Genomic DNA, 15381 nt, shown 5'->3' with positions numbered 1-15381 from the left:
AGACGTAGAACGAGTAGACGCTACTTTGGCTGAGTTGGCCAGTGAGAACCAAACGTCAACAGGCATCTCAAGTTAGCGGGTGCGCCATATTGAGAGAGGCAAATTAAATGTGAATTTAGAGGAATTTAAAGGTGCCTGGCTACCTTGTTCTTCTCACTGTGAGAACCAGGACAAAAGAAGATAGAGTCGAAATTCTTATAAGCTATAAATCACCAGATTATAGCAGTGCTCCATCCATAAATAACTTAAAGGTACGTATATCTCGGAAGAACAGAATATTGTATAAAAAAATAGTCACTCATTTCATGTTGATTTGTTGCTCAAGGAGTGAAATACGTCAAGCCTTGTTTTCTTGAAATTTTTATGAATATAACTTATGAACTCCAAATTCAGTTTCTGTCTTTCTGACAAGGTTATTCTTGGTCATCAATTCTGTTCATAACCTTTGTCGAAAGAATTTCAAATTATTAAAGAGATCAACTTTAGTGAAACATTTTAGGGTTGAGTCTCTGCTTTTTGTGGATCATATTGGCTTCACCAGAAAATGATCTCTGGTTTGCACTGGAACACTTTTAGGATGAAAATCAGCATCTCCAAATTTAAGACTGGTGTGGCATCTGGAGTGATGTTGTATCGATTGTAGAGAGAGCTGAGTTAAAAGGAAACGCTCTCAATTCACTGGTCAATGTCAGTTTCTATACCATCATCTATGGTCTCAACCTCTGGGTGACCAAAAGAACAAGATCGCAGATAAAAGCGAAAAATTCGGGTTTCTCCTAAACAGGGTATCTAGATCGTTTCTACAAAATGCCACTCACAATATGGTGGCAAGGCTGCGCAAGCTCATGCAAGTTCTATTCTCTCTAGGTCTGGGCTTTCTTAACCTTTTTAACGTGCGTTATTCTCCTGATCGTAAAGGTGCTTCTCTAAACAAAGTTGAGAAGAACAAAATAATTTTTTGGCTTGCGTCTCGTCACGTGGCCTTACGAAATCACGTCGAAGCCAAATGAATGTTGTGTTGTTTTTAACCCTGCATGAAACCGTAGCAAAGCGGCGGCGAAAGGGTTAAAGCTAAACGAGCAGGTCGTGCCTTTGAAAACATCCCCTTTGTGAAGAGTGTTTAGGAACGGCGACACATGTCGTCGAGCTATTAGGGGAGGCCACCTAGCGACATTCAGCTGTCTTTCAGCCTGCTGCATAACTAATTTAACCCTCTTGTGTACATCCAAAAAAAAAAAGATGGCGACCCTTACAACGTTTTGCAGAGCCGAGGGTTTAATCTTCAAAAACCTCGCAGGTCACCGAAGAGCCAGAGTACACTTCGCTAGCCACCGCCTCCTAAAGGTCTGTTTTTGAACTCAAATGTGCCGCAGTGGGAGTAACAGTTGTAGTGGTTGACTTGCCTTAACTATCGTGAAGGAGTTTCTGTTTTGTTGGCTGCAAAACTCGAGACCACATTAGCCTCTCGATACCCAAAGCACTTACCTTGGAAGTGCAACTGAAAGTCTGCTATTGCTGAGAACACTTGATAAATGTTGGCGCCCAGCTAAGACCCTTCCCACAGTTTTAATAAATGGCCCAGTCTTACTCGGGTGTGGGCTTTTGTTCATATCTATAGCGGACAGTAAATTGTTAATTTCATAGATATCAAATATGCACAAGCAATTTACTTTTCGTTTTTCATCGTCAGGTAAACTAAAACCTATAAAATACATACCAAAAACAAATACAAAACTTTTATTTTTTTTTAAAGAATGCATGTATTTAAAATGCATGTTATTTTTCTGCTACTGCACAAACTGAACAACCTGCATTTGAGACCCTGAAAACACAGGGATGCTATTGGTCGCTGCATAGGTCAGTTATTTATATGTGGAACAAAATTAAATGACGACACTGTTTTTCAACCTTCAGGCTAGATCTTCTAAATAATCAAATGTCTGAGATTGTTGAGTACCCGGTTTACCATGGTTAGGATTTGTTGGGTTGTCTTATTAGTCAGAAACAAACAACTATCAACCATTATGTGTGAAAGTATAGGAGAAGGTTTAACCTTCAAAATGAACAGCAATAAATATTTTGAAGAATTTATATGTACAAGTTCCTTTTTTGATTTTAATTTTTGAGCTATTTTAATATTTGTATTATATTGGTTCAACATAATGTGCAGCTCTACTACATGTCAGTCCATGTACCTAACTTATTCCCTCTTGTTCTTTCTGCAGACTTGTGGTTGCTATTTTTCCACATCCAGCCCGAGAAGTTCGCAGTTCTACTCAGATCCAACAGAGGCAGTGAAGGATATTCCTAATGGTGCTACTATTCTGGTTGGAGGTAATATTTAGCATTTTCTACATCATCAGAATGGCTTCAGCCGCATAGAGCTTATTGCACGTTCAACACAGAAAGTATCTGGGCAGTGGCAACTTTATTATGAAGGGGTGTTAGCCTGAGCATGCTGGCTGATTACAATTTAAACATTGAGCACGCACAAATTCCATGTCTCTTATTTATAGTCAAGCTCACAGTGACCTGGTTGAACATTTTCCACTGCGCCACATTCCTGTTTGAGGGAAGTCTCATGCAAGGCAATAATAAAACATTAACCTCTCAGTGTTTTGGTAAAAAAAAAATTCTAAAGCTTATTGTGTGTTTATGATTGTTATGCTATCATAAACACGTGACACTCATGGTCATGATCATCTGATCAGTGTGTCATTAAAAGAAGTTTAATTTCCAATGGCGTCATCCATGATCCTTGGACTTTGGGGTTTTGTTTGTGATTTGTAATTGTCATGTGGCTATTTGCTCTACAAATTTGACATGTTGCAGATACACAAGTTGAAAGTTCAACTTTATCTAGTTGCGCCACCTTTCACACAGTGATTTTGTATTTTATAGCTGTTTTATATCATGTCATTATTATTTGTCTGGTATTTTCCAACACAGGCTTTGGGTTGTGTGGGATTCCAGAGAATCTAATCAACAGTTTGCTGAAGACTGGCGTAAAGGGCATCACTGCAGTCAGTAATAATGCAGGGTAAGAGTGTTTTTTTTATTTGTTTTTTTGTCCATGTGTGAATTAGGAGGTATGCTGATTCTGTGTTTGTAAATGCATTAAAATGCTTATAATTTATTAAATTTGCAGAAGTAGAGGTATTTTTTTTCCAATTATGCCAATAAAAATGTAATCTTTGTGGCTTTTTAACCTTTTGACCCAAAACTGATCCAAATTACTTTAGGTGAGGGATACATAAGGATTCAAAAAATATCCTAAAGATTTTTTAAATTCTTTTATGACAATTTTTTTTCTATTTTTCCTAGAGTGGATAACTTTGGCCTGGGCCTCTTGCTACAGACTAAGCAGATCAAAAGGATGATTTCCTCCTATGTAGGAGAGAACGCTGAGTTTGAGAGACAGTATTTGTCAGGAGAACTGGAAGTGGAGCTAACGCCACAGGTTGGTGTAGAAATGTTAAAATACAACACACACATAACCAAGCAAAAGGTTAATGTTTTCAGTAAGTTAAACTTTATTAACACCTTTTTTTTGTTTATCAAAATGTAAATTATTCAGATCGTGGCTCAGTTTACACACTTCGTTGTACTTGCAATAAATTTGTCTCTTCCTCACCACAGGGAACTCTTGCAGAGAGGATCAGGGCAGGAGGTGCTGGGGTTCCAGCCTTCTTCACTCCCACCGGCTACGGCACTCTGATCCAAGAGGGAGGCTCTCCTATTAAGTACAACAAAGATGGCAGCATTGCTATTGCTAGCGAGGAGCGAGAGGTTAGGCTGCTCTTCCCTCGGCTTTTGGTTGCTTCATACTTAAATTCAAGATTCCATTTTCTAAAAAAATCATGGGGCAAACAGTTTTTTGCAGGGGCAGGTGAGTTTCTGGCTTCCTTGTCTTCTTCACGGAACTCAACCACTCACTTTGCGAGACAAGCGCTCGCTACATCCTGCTTTTTATTGTAGCCAACAAGTTTCCTCGAATTCATTTAACACTTACTTGTTGGGATTCTTTAAATCCAGAAAATATCCATTTTGTGAAGATCATGAAATACAGTTGTGTACCATAGTTACATTAACTTAACTGATCAGTTCTCATGACATAATTGCATTTCACTTACCTACTGAAGTGTACAATTTTGCACAATTGTTCACTTCAAAATTCATCCTATAATTACCCCCCTATATGTAGCTTCTGCAAACCCTTGTCTCCACAGAAAACATATTTTGTTTTTGGACATAAATCAATGGAGTCAGTAAAGCAAATCGGCATATCTGGGTAGTCAGGACTAGTACTCTGTTAAACCTATTTTATGGTATTATAGTGTTAAGATGTGAGCTATATTTCGAGTTGCACTGTATGATAGAGCCTGAATTTCTTTCTTTTGGATTTGCTGTGTTGTTTATCCACAGGTGCGGGAGTTTAATGGCAGGCACTACATTATGGAAAAAGCCATCACTGGGGATTTTGCCCTGATCAAGGCATGGAAAGCTGACAAAGCAGGAAACATTGTTTTTAGGTAAATATACAACATTTCGAAAGAAAGGAAAAACTACTTCATCTACAGACTTGCTAGAATGAACCTTTTCCTTCTTTAGATTAAACTTGGTGTAAATGTGGGAAATTAAGTTTCAGGAGAAAATGTTAACCTGTTCACATCATTGTATTAAACTTGTTGCAGGCATGTCTTGTATCTTGAATACGTTGTTGTTCTCACACAGCAGCCTGCTTTATGTTGATTTTTTTTTTCATACTGACAAGTGCAGTAATATTTATGAAGTCTCTGGATCTACCCTTGGCATTGCTGACATAGTTCATTTATTTTCTGACAGCCAGGTGGCAGGTTGTCAGCCATATTTCAGGACCGTTTTGCTGTGTATGTTGGTCCTGTTTATAGACAGGTATACATCAGCACATTGCTGTAAAAAGTATTTTTGTTATTTAGTAAAATCTTTGGTCCTTAAAACAAGTTTTTTTCACTGCTTTTCTGTTCTGTTCTTGCAGCAGTGTAATCCTTCATGAATTTACTTTTCTTGCATCCTTTTATTGTGGTTTAGGAATATTGCAGGGCTTTTAACCCAAGAAAAGCTGAAAGGGAGAAACACTTAAATTTTTTTTTTATAAAATGCTTTTTTCCTATGTAATAGTTTTGTTATTGTTAATCTTACTTGATCACAGATTAAATTAAACCTTGGGTTACTATTTTTTTGCTGTTAAAATAATGTGCATTAAATGTTTTACAAGCTTTGTTTATGTAACTTGCTCACAGTAATACTGATAATAATTTAAACTTAATTTCATTCATCAAATGCACTGATCTTGACCTTTTGTATAGTTATTTTTTTATCCTCAAGATGGCAGTCTTCTCCAGCACCAGCTGATTCAAGAGGTTGGATAGTAGACATTCCTTCCAACCCTTTTAAAAACCTTGTTTTTAAAAGGGTTGGAAAGCATAATAACTTTCTAGAAATCATGTGCGTTGTTTTTGTGTCTTACAGGAAAACGGCAAGAAACTTCAACCAACCCATGTGCAAGGCAGCCAAAACTACAATTGTTGAGGTATGCATAAATGTTCGTTTAATCTGCTAAGAAGCATTCATATTTGTCTTATTATTAAAAAACAAAACAAATATGATAATTGAACATTGTTAAAGAAAGTCTTTATAAATACTTTTGTTTTTCAACTGTGGCCAGGCCAGTTTGGAGAGTGGCTGTGAACTGCAATTTTTGAGATCCATTTCAAGATAGATTTTAGATCTAGACTTTGACCCGGTAATATTAACTTATGAATGACATTTCAGGGTATGCTCAAATTCAGAATGCTTTTATTGTTACTGTACCAAAGCACAGAACAATTCATTTCAATACAACCCATCCAAAGAAGACAATAAACAAACAAACAAGGAAGACTGATGCCTGGGCCTGCAGCCATTGAAGGTGCTGCCCTGAAACTTTCCAATGACAGAATAGGCTTTATTGGTCAGAATTGTGAGTACAAACAACAAACCTTGGTTTCGCACTCTCTCAGCGCACAGACAATAAGTATTGATATGTAATATTTAGAGGAAATACATAAAAGATTAAAGGACAACCAGTTTTTTTATAAAGACAAGTGGAAATGCTTGTAGAAGTCCGGGATGGAGGGAGAGTCAGCCCTACCACCTTTTATAAAATGAAGGGGTATGAAAAATACAGTCAAAACGTTGCCATATAAGATGTCTGCATAGAGGCAGAACAACTCAAACTACCTGAAACAGATTGCAAGATATTTGTAGGCTGGAAACTGAGAACTGGTTCTCAAACTTTTTTTGTGATAAAATAAAGGCTCATGGTTCATGCAGAACAAACAACCAATATAAAACGAGCCTCTTTTAGGTGTCGGATTAAGTGTTAATAGTTACAGCTTAAAAACGTTTCAACAAACTTCAAATTTATTTATTTTTCACTGTATTGAACTTTGGCAGTAGGTATTATTTATAGATAAGGCGTAATATTCAATATTCTGTGCAGAAGCCTGACCATGACATGACTGGTTTCAATGTAGCTGTCTGGTGTCCAACTTGTCCAGCATTTGACAGTTTAGAATTGCCATCGCTTATCTTTTTCTTGTGTGTCTTCCTCTTGGCTCCACCAACACACAGCTTCACACTGCCGATGTAGACACTGCTCAAAGACAGTCTGTGTGTGTTAGGATAAACCTTTAAATGCAAGCTCTTTCTCAAAATTAAAAGCTGTGGTCAGCTCTTATATTATACTGTAAATATCTTGAGAACCAAAAGCATATTTTTAACTATTTCACAGTTGCTAGACCTAAGATTTGGTTTACTGTTGATTTTAGAAGTATTTGAAAGCCAGAATAAATTGAGTCACCATGGAGCTGCTGTGGGCTTAATACATTAACAAATTTGTTGCAGTGGGTGAGTCATAAAGTTTCCTGCTTAATTAAAAGAACTTCTTGATTTCAGCTGTATGTCGTCATGCAGATTTGTTGTGGTAGCAATCATGATAGTGATAACTTATTAAATAATGAAGAGTTGGTGCAAACAGGAATTAAAAAAAAAAGTGTATTATAATTTCTCAGAAATTATGATACAAAGAAACACCTTCAGTAGTGACAGCGTTATCTAAAGTGGTATGCATGGCAATAAAAGACTGTAATTTGCAGATAATTAAGTTTAATATTTAACTTTGATCTGATTGTTTTTTTATGAATAAGAATGACTCACAGGGTTTATAGACCCAGTTTTGCTTGGAGCTATTTTTTTCAGCTACATCCAGCTGCATTTCTAAGATTGTTTCGTAACAGTTCTTCTCACAAATGGTGGCGGATGGCAGGAATGTTGGTTGCAAAAATGGAAAGTGGATGGCATGAGTTAAAAAATATTTTAATCTACAGTATTACAGAGTTTCACAATTTGCTTGACATATTCCAGTTAACAAGGTCTGAGGAAAAAATATGATGGCAAACAGCCTCTGCAAAGTTTTGAGGATGGAAAAAATTATTTTCTGACTTTACATTAGGTCCTTACCTTATTAGTGTGTAGAGGTGCAGTTGCGTTTAATGGAACTGTACATGAACCAGTTGCTTGTATCTGTTGCAAATGAACCATTATTACCGTATATATTCATCTGTATAATTTTAATTACCCTCTTAATTTCAAACACTGAGGTTTAACCCAGAGACATTGATTCTGATCACGGATGTACTCTGTGCTGCCCAAGTAAAATGTCACAGTTAAAGGGAATTTGACTTATTGCACCAAGTCTAATTTACTTTAACTGTTTCACTTAAGAGTTCACTTAGACATTTAAGTTTTATGAATTGCGAATCTTAATCTATAAAGTGGATTGAACTTTATTTAATTTTAGCCTCCTATGCAGAGTGATTAGTGAGTTCCTGTCTTTGAAATAAATGCATTAGTACGTCTGTCTGTACATAACATAGTTCCCGCTCTTGTTATACTTTGTAGATGATTCATGTATAAAGTTGAGTCTTTCTTTTTTAACACGCTAAATATGTTTTATCTCTAAACGACACACACAAAGTTTGCTGTTCCTTTTTTTAGCCATAAAAAACCTTAATGCAGGAAAAGGATTTGCTTGGTTCAACTCACCTTTGTGAAACCTGTGGGAATATAATGTTATTAGAAGGCCTTGATTAACTTTTTGTTTTGTAAAATGAAAAGATGGCTTGTTCTAATACCACTAAAGAGCAAAGTGAGCTGAAGGGTAATGATGGACTGGACACAACTAAATTACAACCATGAACAAAATGGGTCCAATTTCATGTCATTACAACAGCCTCATGTTGGCTTTCAGCTCTACCGATTCTGTATCTTATATGTCCTCTTTGGCATGAAATTTTGTTAAACCGTTGTCAGAAATTACAGGCTAAACATAAATAATTACAGGTCTAACAGCTACTTAAAGAGATGGTTGCCTCTCATTTAATTATAATTTGGTCAAAAAGTTGGATATTTAAGTAGTTCAGAAAGCTTAATGGTCATGTTACATGGATTCATTACACAGTGATCATACGTGTTGTATTTCTGTTTGTTTTGATGACTATGACTTTTAGTTTGTACTCTGAAACACAAAGCAAACCTTTTTCCTGTTTTCTCCCCACTATCTAATAAACATGTACATTCTTTGCTCTCCTCATGAGAGAGGAAGATGAAATCTGCTGTTTACATTAGTTGGTACAGGCGTACAACCACGAAGCACTTGTTCAAGTTTATAGTACCTTTTTTATTGCAGCAGAGGTAACATGAATGTTATCTGTGACAACTTCTTCATGATTAGAAAGTGATAGACACATGTTGCAATGCCATTTACAAACCTTTTATCTTTGATAATGATGCAATTACTGTCTTTGTGAAAATAGATTTATCTCAAGGCTTCAAGCCAGACTTGGTTATAAATTTAGTGATCCGTTATCATTATCGACCTGCTGCCTAGGTGCACTTGTTAAATAACCACCAGACCTTTGTTGATTTTTATGAAACTGACTCTTTTACTTGCAGCTCAGCTTCCAAGTACCTCATTAGTAAGGCCTTCTAAAAACACGTCAACCTTCTGTTGGATGCTTTAGTTTGTCTGCAGCCAGGTAACCTCTCAATGTTTCAGGGACTAGCCAGTTAATGGTTGCCAAGGGATGGTAAGTTTCAGGCTGTAGCAGATGGAGTCAGGACAAACAGGAAGTTGTAAAATAATAATTTTAACTCCAGATTTGCTTCAGTTTTGGTAAAAAGACTAATTTATACATATACACACACACACAGAAATTGCCATTAACCAATACAAGAGCCTTAGTCTTCATCTAGTGAGATAATTGAAAAAAAAAACTCCTGAGTTTCTCTGAAGTAAATCAATGTCTTTTTCAATTACATTAAACTATAAGAATTTGGAAAACTGTTAGAAAATCAGTTGTCACTGAAGAAAATTTCTAGATCATCACCAGCTCCTGCCATTGTTGCCAGGCAACCAGATCTGCTGTTTGATTGTTCACAGTGCCATGGTATCCAGCTGCTCAGGTTTTCTCTTTTAATGCAGGTACAGCAAAACACCCCAGTGCATTATGGGAGTCAGTCTAGTAAATCACAGTAGTTTTTGCCATAGTTTGACAATTGGTCATCAGGTAAATGACACAACAATATTTCAGTGTAGTTCGATAAATTTGTGTGCTCTGTAACCACTCATGCAAGAATTTATATCTTTGCGTGTTTTGTTTGTGTAACTGGGGTGGGGGGAGCTCTAAATGGATATAAATGACCTGGATTCCGAGTGATTTATCAGCTTCCCACTGCACATTTGTGTGGAAACAAAAATAGCAGTTGTTCTTCACACCTTAAGCCAGATTTTGTTTTTGTGCTTGAGATATGTTAAATGTTTTAAAATGGACAAAATATTCCTAAGAATAATTTGACTTGGTGATTGATTCATTTCTGCTGCCACTAACTGGTAGCAAATTACAGTTTTGTGTGATGCGCAGTGCTGTTGTAAAAACATCATAACCGCTATGCCCAAAATTAAATAAGTCTTTGAAGTTCTTTTAGAAGCAAGATAGCCCACACCTATACTAATAAGAGCAATGCTAAAAAGACTACAATTCTCCAAATCTTGTAAAATATTTTAAAAAAATCCTCATTAAGGCTAGTAGATGAAACCCAATATAAAATGAATGGGTTGAGGAACGACTCACTGTACTTGTGCAAAAAAGAAATAATTCAAGAGTTCTGTTAAGATATTGTTGCAGAAGAACTCTATAGTATGGTATTGACTACAATTCCTTTGTTGTTGTACATCATCATGGCATTGTCTAGTTTGCAGAGGTAGGTTTAAAATTTTCAGTAACGCTTCCCAACTTAAAATACCTTTTCTAATGTATTGACTAATAAGATACAAAACTCACCATCCGCTTTAGCAGGGCTACCTGGCTAGTGTCAGACAAGATCACCTACTGCTATCAACATTCATCCTGCTGCCGATTTGTGGACTGAGAGAACCATTTCAGCTTTGTGACATGGCTAAACATCCTGCAGGAAGTTGTCAATCAAATTGCCCTTTTTTCCATTCTGATGTTCAGTTTGAATTGCAGACAGCTGTCTTCACCACAATTAGATGCTTGGAGGCATTGAGTTGCTGCCATATGACTTGCTTATTTGCTTAATTTGTGTTTAATTTGCTAATTTGTATTACCAAGTAATTGGATGGGTGTATGTAATAAAATGGCTTCATGTAATGCACTGTTTTCATTGCAGACTAGTATTTAGTAATTTGAACTTTGAACTATTGTCTTTTGAAATTTATTGGTTTGCTTGCCCCAGTTTTTTCTCCTGAAATATTAAATCTTATACTGTAGTCTTTTGGTGGTGCCGAATATCTTGTGTCTTTTTTGCCCTGTTGCTGTAATTTCAATTAGTCACCTAGGTGTTATTTGTTACTGCTTATTTTGTCTCCTTGGGCTTTCTGGTCTTATTTTTTTCTGTCTTTGTCTTTCTTTTGCTTTCTCAACAAATCCAATTACCTTCCTGCCAAAACCAGTTGATCAGTTGACTTTGTAGGCATGAAATGTGCAGTGCTCTCATTTCCTCATAACCTTTAGTAAGGGATGTTATGAGCGCTCTGTGTGATCATTGTGAGGTTTTTGTCACAGTAGCAACCCTTGTTGTATTATTGCGCGGAACACTGAACTGCCAGCTGAAACTTGGCCGATAGAACTAGACACAATGAACTGTTGGAATAGTGACCAATAGATTTTCTTTTTTATTTTTCCTCCCGTTTTTACTTCATGCTGTTTAGTCAATCATTGTATGGTGCTGCCATTAAGAATAGATGGCATTTACTCATATAGTTAGAACTGTCATTTGTTGCACAAAATGTTGCAACAAAATGTTATTCCATCAAAAACACAGTACTTAAAAAAAGTGCTACTTTGTACTCAAAGATACACCTCTCCAAAGAAAATGGTTGTAAATGCGGGTCTTGATAATGTACAATTGCTGTAAAATCAAAAGAGAGATGAGTATCCAAACACATCTGTGCCCCATTCACTTAAAGTTTAAGTACTTACTTGTTTTCATATAAAAGAAGGAAGAAAGTGAATTGATGTTCTGTTCAAAACTACTCATTTAGCTGTGAAATGACACATGATACATTTACTGAGGAACCTCAATCATAGTAATTTTTTTATTTCATTTTCACCCTGAAGGGAGGATGTAGGGCTCTTTGAATACTTTTATAATGCAGATTCAAGTTTGAGGAGAAGGGAGGCACTACCACAAAGTCATGCCCATTCACATCTACAGAAAAGTTTTTGTCCACATTTAATTTTATTTATTTATTTTTATTTAAGAAACATTCTTTGAATTCAAATTGATTATAGTTTGGCTTTGAATCCCAAATGGAAAACATCCAGAAGCCTTGGAGCCACAGAGTAACCTCCTTGGGTGGACGGCGACTCCTGGCCAAGGCCAACAATGACTGAACCATGAGGTGAAAGTAAATGACCAAACCAGAGGTGGTCTCTTCCAGCTCTTTTGCTAATTAGGCTGTTTTTGGCATTGGGACCTGTCCAACGTCAAGGCCTTACTCTGATCAAATTCCTTATTCTTCTAAAAGTTTCCGTAAAGTAAAGAAGGGTATTTAAAACCCCAAGTTGGCTTTGTAAAAGTTTTCTAAGCTGCTTAAATGAATAAATATCAAAATAAATAAAATATGTGCAGAAATCTGAATTTAGTTTTTCAGAAAGAGATGAATTAGTTCTAGATGCAGTATAATCATTCAATTTAAAACAGAAGTGTTTGACTTTTTGAGGAAATATTTGTTTTTAATGTCATGTTTAATATCATTCCTTCTGCAATGCAGGTTCCTTGACATAAAGCATTTACCATCAGAGTGAGAAAGGGGTTTTGGAAGTTCGGATTCAGACTGTAAAAATATCACACAAGTCTCTTTTTTTATTCATATAGTATAATATAATTTTATTCATATAATATAAACAGTCTGTTGTTAAAGTTAATGTTCTCTTTGACACATATCCTCTATCCTTAAGGTATTCCTTAATAGGTTGTCATCTGAATTTGCCTTGGACAAAATGCATATTAATTTCCTCGCTCCCCCACCTCCCTATAGTTTCTTGTGAGATATAAACCTCTTTGATTGGTCTGTTCCCAATACGCAGGAATAAATATGCGTCATTTGGAGAAAAATAGTTTTGCTTCTTGTGTTATCAGGGGTTGCCAATCGGCTGGCTAGCTTCTGTTTCCCAGGTGCTATTGAGGCAATCGAGTTTCCACAGAGAGGAAACAGATTGCTCGCAATGCCTGTATTTTGGGTTAGAGGATGGAGTCTGCACTGATCCCAGAAAGTGACAACAGAGCATGGCCAAGTGCCCACACAATGGGGAGAGGATGGAAAGACTAAAAATACGCTCGGTAATGAGAGTGCGGTGTCGTATTCACTTTGTTTCCCGTAGCTATTTCTACTCATCTTCTTGCTGTCCAGTTTTAGTATTTGTTCTTGTGAAACAATTTTAGACCGAATATGAATTCAAATAGCTTCAGTATTACTACATGAGGTACTTAATAATTTATAAGTACCTGTGGTTTACACTGATATTTTAAACTTCTGAATGACTTAATCTTATTTTGTCCTGTTTTGAAAATATGTGAATATCTGAGCTCCGGTGTGCATAGCACTTTACATTTCTTGCTTATAACTTCTACGTTGCAGCATGTCAGCCATATTTGTGTGATTGTGTGCAGGCTGCAGTACATTTGTGTGAACTGTGAATTCTGATGTTCTTGTCATCTAGATGATTTTGGTTTGTCAAAAGAAATCTCATAAATAAAAATACCCTAACAATATAAAGCACCTTTTTCCATGTTCCATGGGACAATCTGCATATCGCTGGATCCACTAATGCTGAAGTGCTAATGCTGAAGTGCTAAAGGCTGGAAGTTGTCTGTTTTCCCAGACAAAAATATGAATGATACTGACAAAGTTGTGGTCAACTTTGAAATCTCCAGACATGCATCAAAAAGTGTATATCAGTTTTTTGAGTAATTTCAAAAGCTTGCTGACTTTCAAACTAAAAGTTAATGACCTTAAATAGCATTTTACACAAATATTGACATATAAAACTAACAAATTCAACCTAATAGCTTGTTTCTTATAAATGTTGCATTGATCATCATCTGCTGGATAAAAAATAATTTCAGTAATTTCTGTCTGTTTCTAACACTGCAACTAACACTGTTGAAATTGCTTGAATGAATAGAAATCAGTCCAGATTGTGCATGACAATTCAGAATCCCCCATCTGTTTGGTGTAATGGCAAAACTTTTTCTGTTCATGGGCAATATTTATTTAATCAGTTAATGTCAGGCTGTTGTGCTAAGGCAATTTGGCTAAGTACAGAACGTATCTGCTTCTCTTTTGTGTGACATTTGATAAAGGAATAACAATGGTAATTCATTTATAATTGTTTGTAGACCTCTAATTTTGTTTATAACCAGACAGAATCCTTTTACAAAACACAATGTGCCTCACTTCATTCTTTGACTTGGCGTTTTGGGAAATAATGTGACCTTTTATCCTGTTGTGCTCCTGTCAGCTAAATAACATTATTTTCATACTTTCAGAAAAATTTAGGTTAATTTATTTTTTACGTTGTCTCTTTTGGATTATATGTTTTATATCAAGCTTGTTATATTAGCATAAATTTAATTTTACTCTCAAAATATTTGAGATGTTCACAGCATCTTTCTGGTTTGTCTTGAAATTGCGCTGGGAACACTTGTATAGTAACACTTGGCTGCAGGATTTGGTTGGATTGTAAACAGATCCATGTGAGATTAACAAGATTTGACAAAGCTTGTGGGCTAAAAAAGCGCACCCTCTCAAAAAAAAAAAAAACCCTTGCTGTGTCCCCAGAGGGCACTTTGATTCCCTGTGTCCCTCTGCCAGCTCACTTCATGCCTCGCTTTGCTCTCATTGATGTGAAAATCTGTCTACAAATACGGGAATATCAATCTCAATGCATGTGTCTATTTACTTTCTCGACACACCTGCTCATTTGTGTGTGTGTGTGTTTTTTTAATTTTTTTTAATTTCATTTTAATGTTTTATCCTTCCTTGTCCGCTGAACCTCCTGTGCATTCGGGACACATCACATAGATGAAAGGAACTGAGGCTTTTTATCCGCATGGCACATTTAAATTGTATGAGCTTCTTATTGTGCTGTGATTTAGCTTTGGAAGTCTAATTGAAAATGCTGCTAAATTCAAGGTCTGTTTGTTTTAGAGAGCGCAAAAAAAAAAAAAAAAAAGCGGAAAAGAATCCACTTCTGAGGTGTGGATTTATTTGTTTGCTCCTTCTCATTGAACTCCTATATTTTCACTCAAAAGATAAAGTACCAGGTAAATAATTTTATCTTTGGCTTTGAAAGGTATGCAAAGTGTTTGTTGTGATTCTAGTCTTAGTATTTTGCTGCAGTTTCCTTCTTGATAAAAATGTCTCATGAATTCACTACTATCAAAAAACTCAGACTGAGCGCCCTAGACAAAGATGAGTTAAATATTCTAGACTCCTGTTGCTGTGCTTCCATCAGTCTCATTCTGTGCAAGAAGTTTACTACAAATCACCCTAAAGACCCATAAAAGGAGTCTAAAATCACTTTACAATCCTAAGTGGCCTTAGCTCCTGAGAGACCAAAACCTTCGTATCCATGACAACACAAAGATGGGATCCACTCCTGGCCATTGACTCCTCTCAGTCAGCGCCGAGGTCTGTGGGAGAGAGGCAGAGATAAGGAGAGATTCAATTCAATTTGCTCTGAACGGCTGCCCCTCATGTAGATGGAATAA

General features: G+C 36.3%; 1 protein-coding gene across 2 annotated transcripts in view; it reads left to right on the top strand.

Annotated features, from left to right (window-relative positions):
• Positions 1-932: 932 nt before the first annotated feature.
• The window catches only part of oxct1a (3-oxoacid CoA transferase 1a), a 43161-nt gene continuing 28712 nt past the window's right edge, over positions 933-15381 (top strand). The window contains exons 1-7 of one of the 2 annotated variants that reach the window (XM_055039558.1): positions 933-1344; positions 2226-2334; positions 2950-3040; positions 3325-3460; positions 3640-3789; positions 4426-4532; positions 5512-5572. In XM_055039558.1, coding sequence (XP_054895533.1) covers positions 1240-1344; positions 2226-2334; positions 2950-3040; positions 3325-3460; positions 3640-3789; positions 4426-4532; positions 5512-5572 — 759 coding nt within the window. In that variant the 5' untranslated portion in view covers positions 933-1239. The remainder of the gene's footprint in view (positions 1345-2225; positions 2335-2949; positions 3041-3324; positions 3461-3639; positions 3790-4425; positions 4533-5511; positions 5573-15381) is intronic. The other variant, XM_055039557.1, reaches the window with a different exon arrangement.

Source organism: Poeciliopsis prolifica, unplaced genomic scaffold (assembly GCF_027474105.1).
Source record: "Poeciliopsis prolifica strain line A6 unplaced genomic scaffold, Auburn_PproV2 SCAFFOLD014, whole genome shotgun sequence".
Taxonomy (NCBI): domain Eukaryota; kingdom Metazoa; phylum Chordata; class Actinopteri; order Cyprinodontiformes; family Poeciliidae; genus Poeciliopsis; species Poeciliopsis prolifica.
Note: the sequence above shows the minus strand (reverse complement) of the source record. Positions and strands in the feature narration are given on the sequence as shown.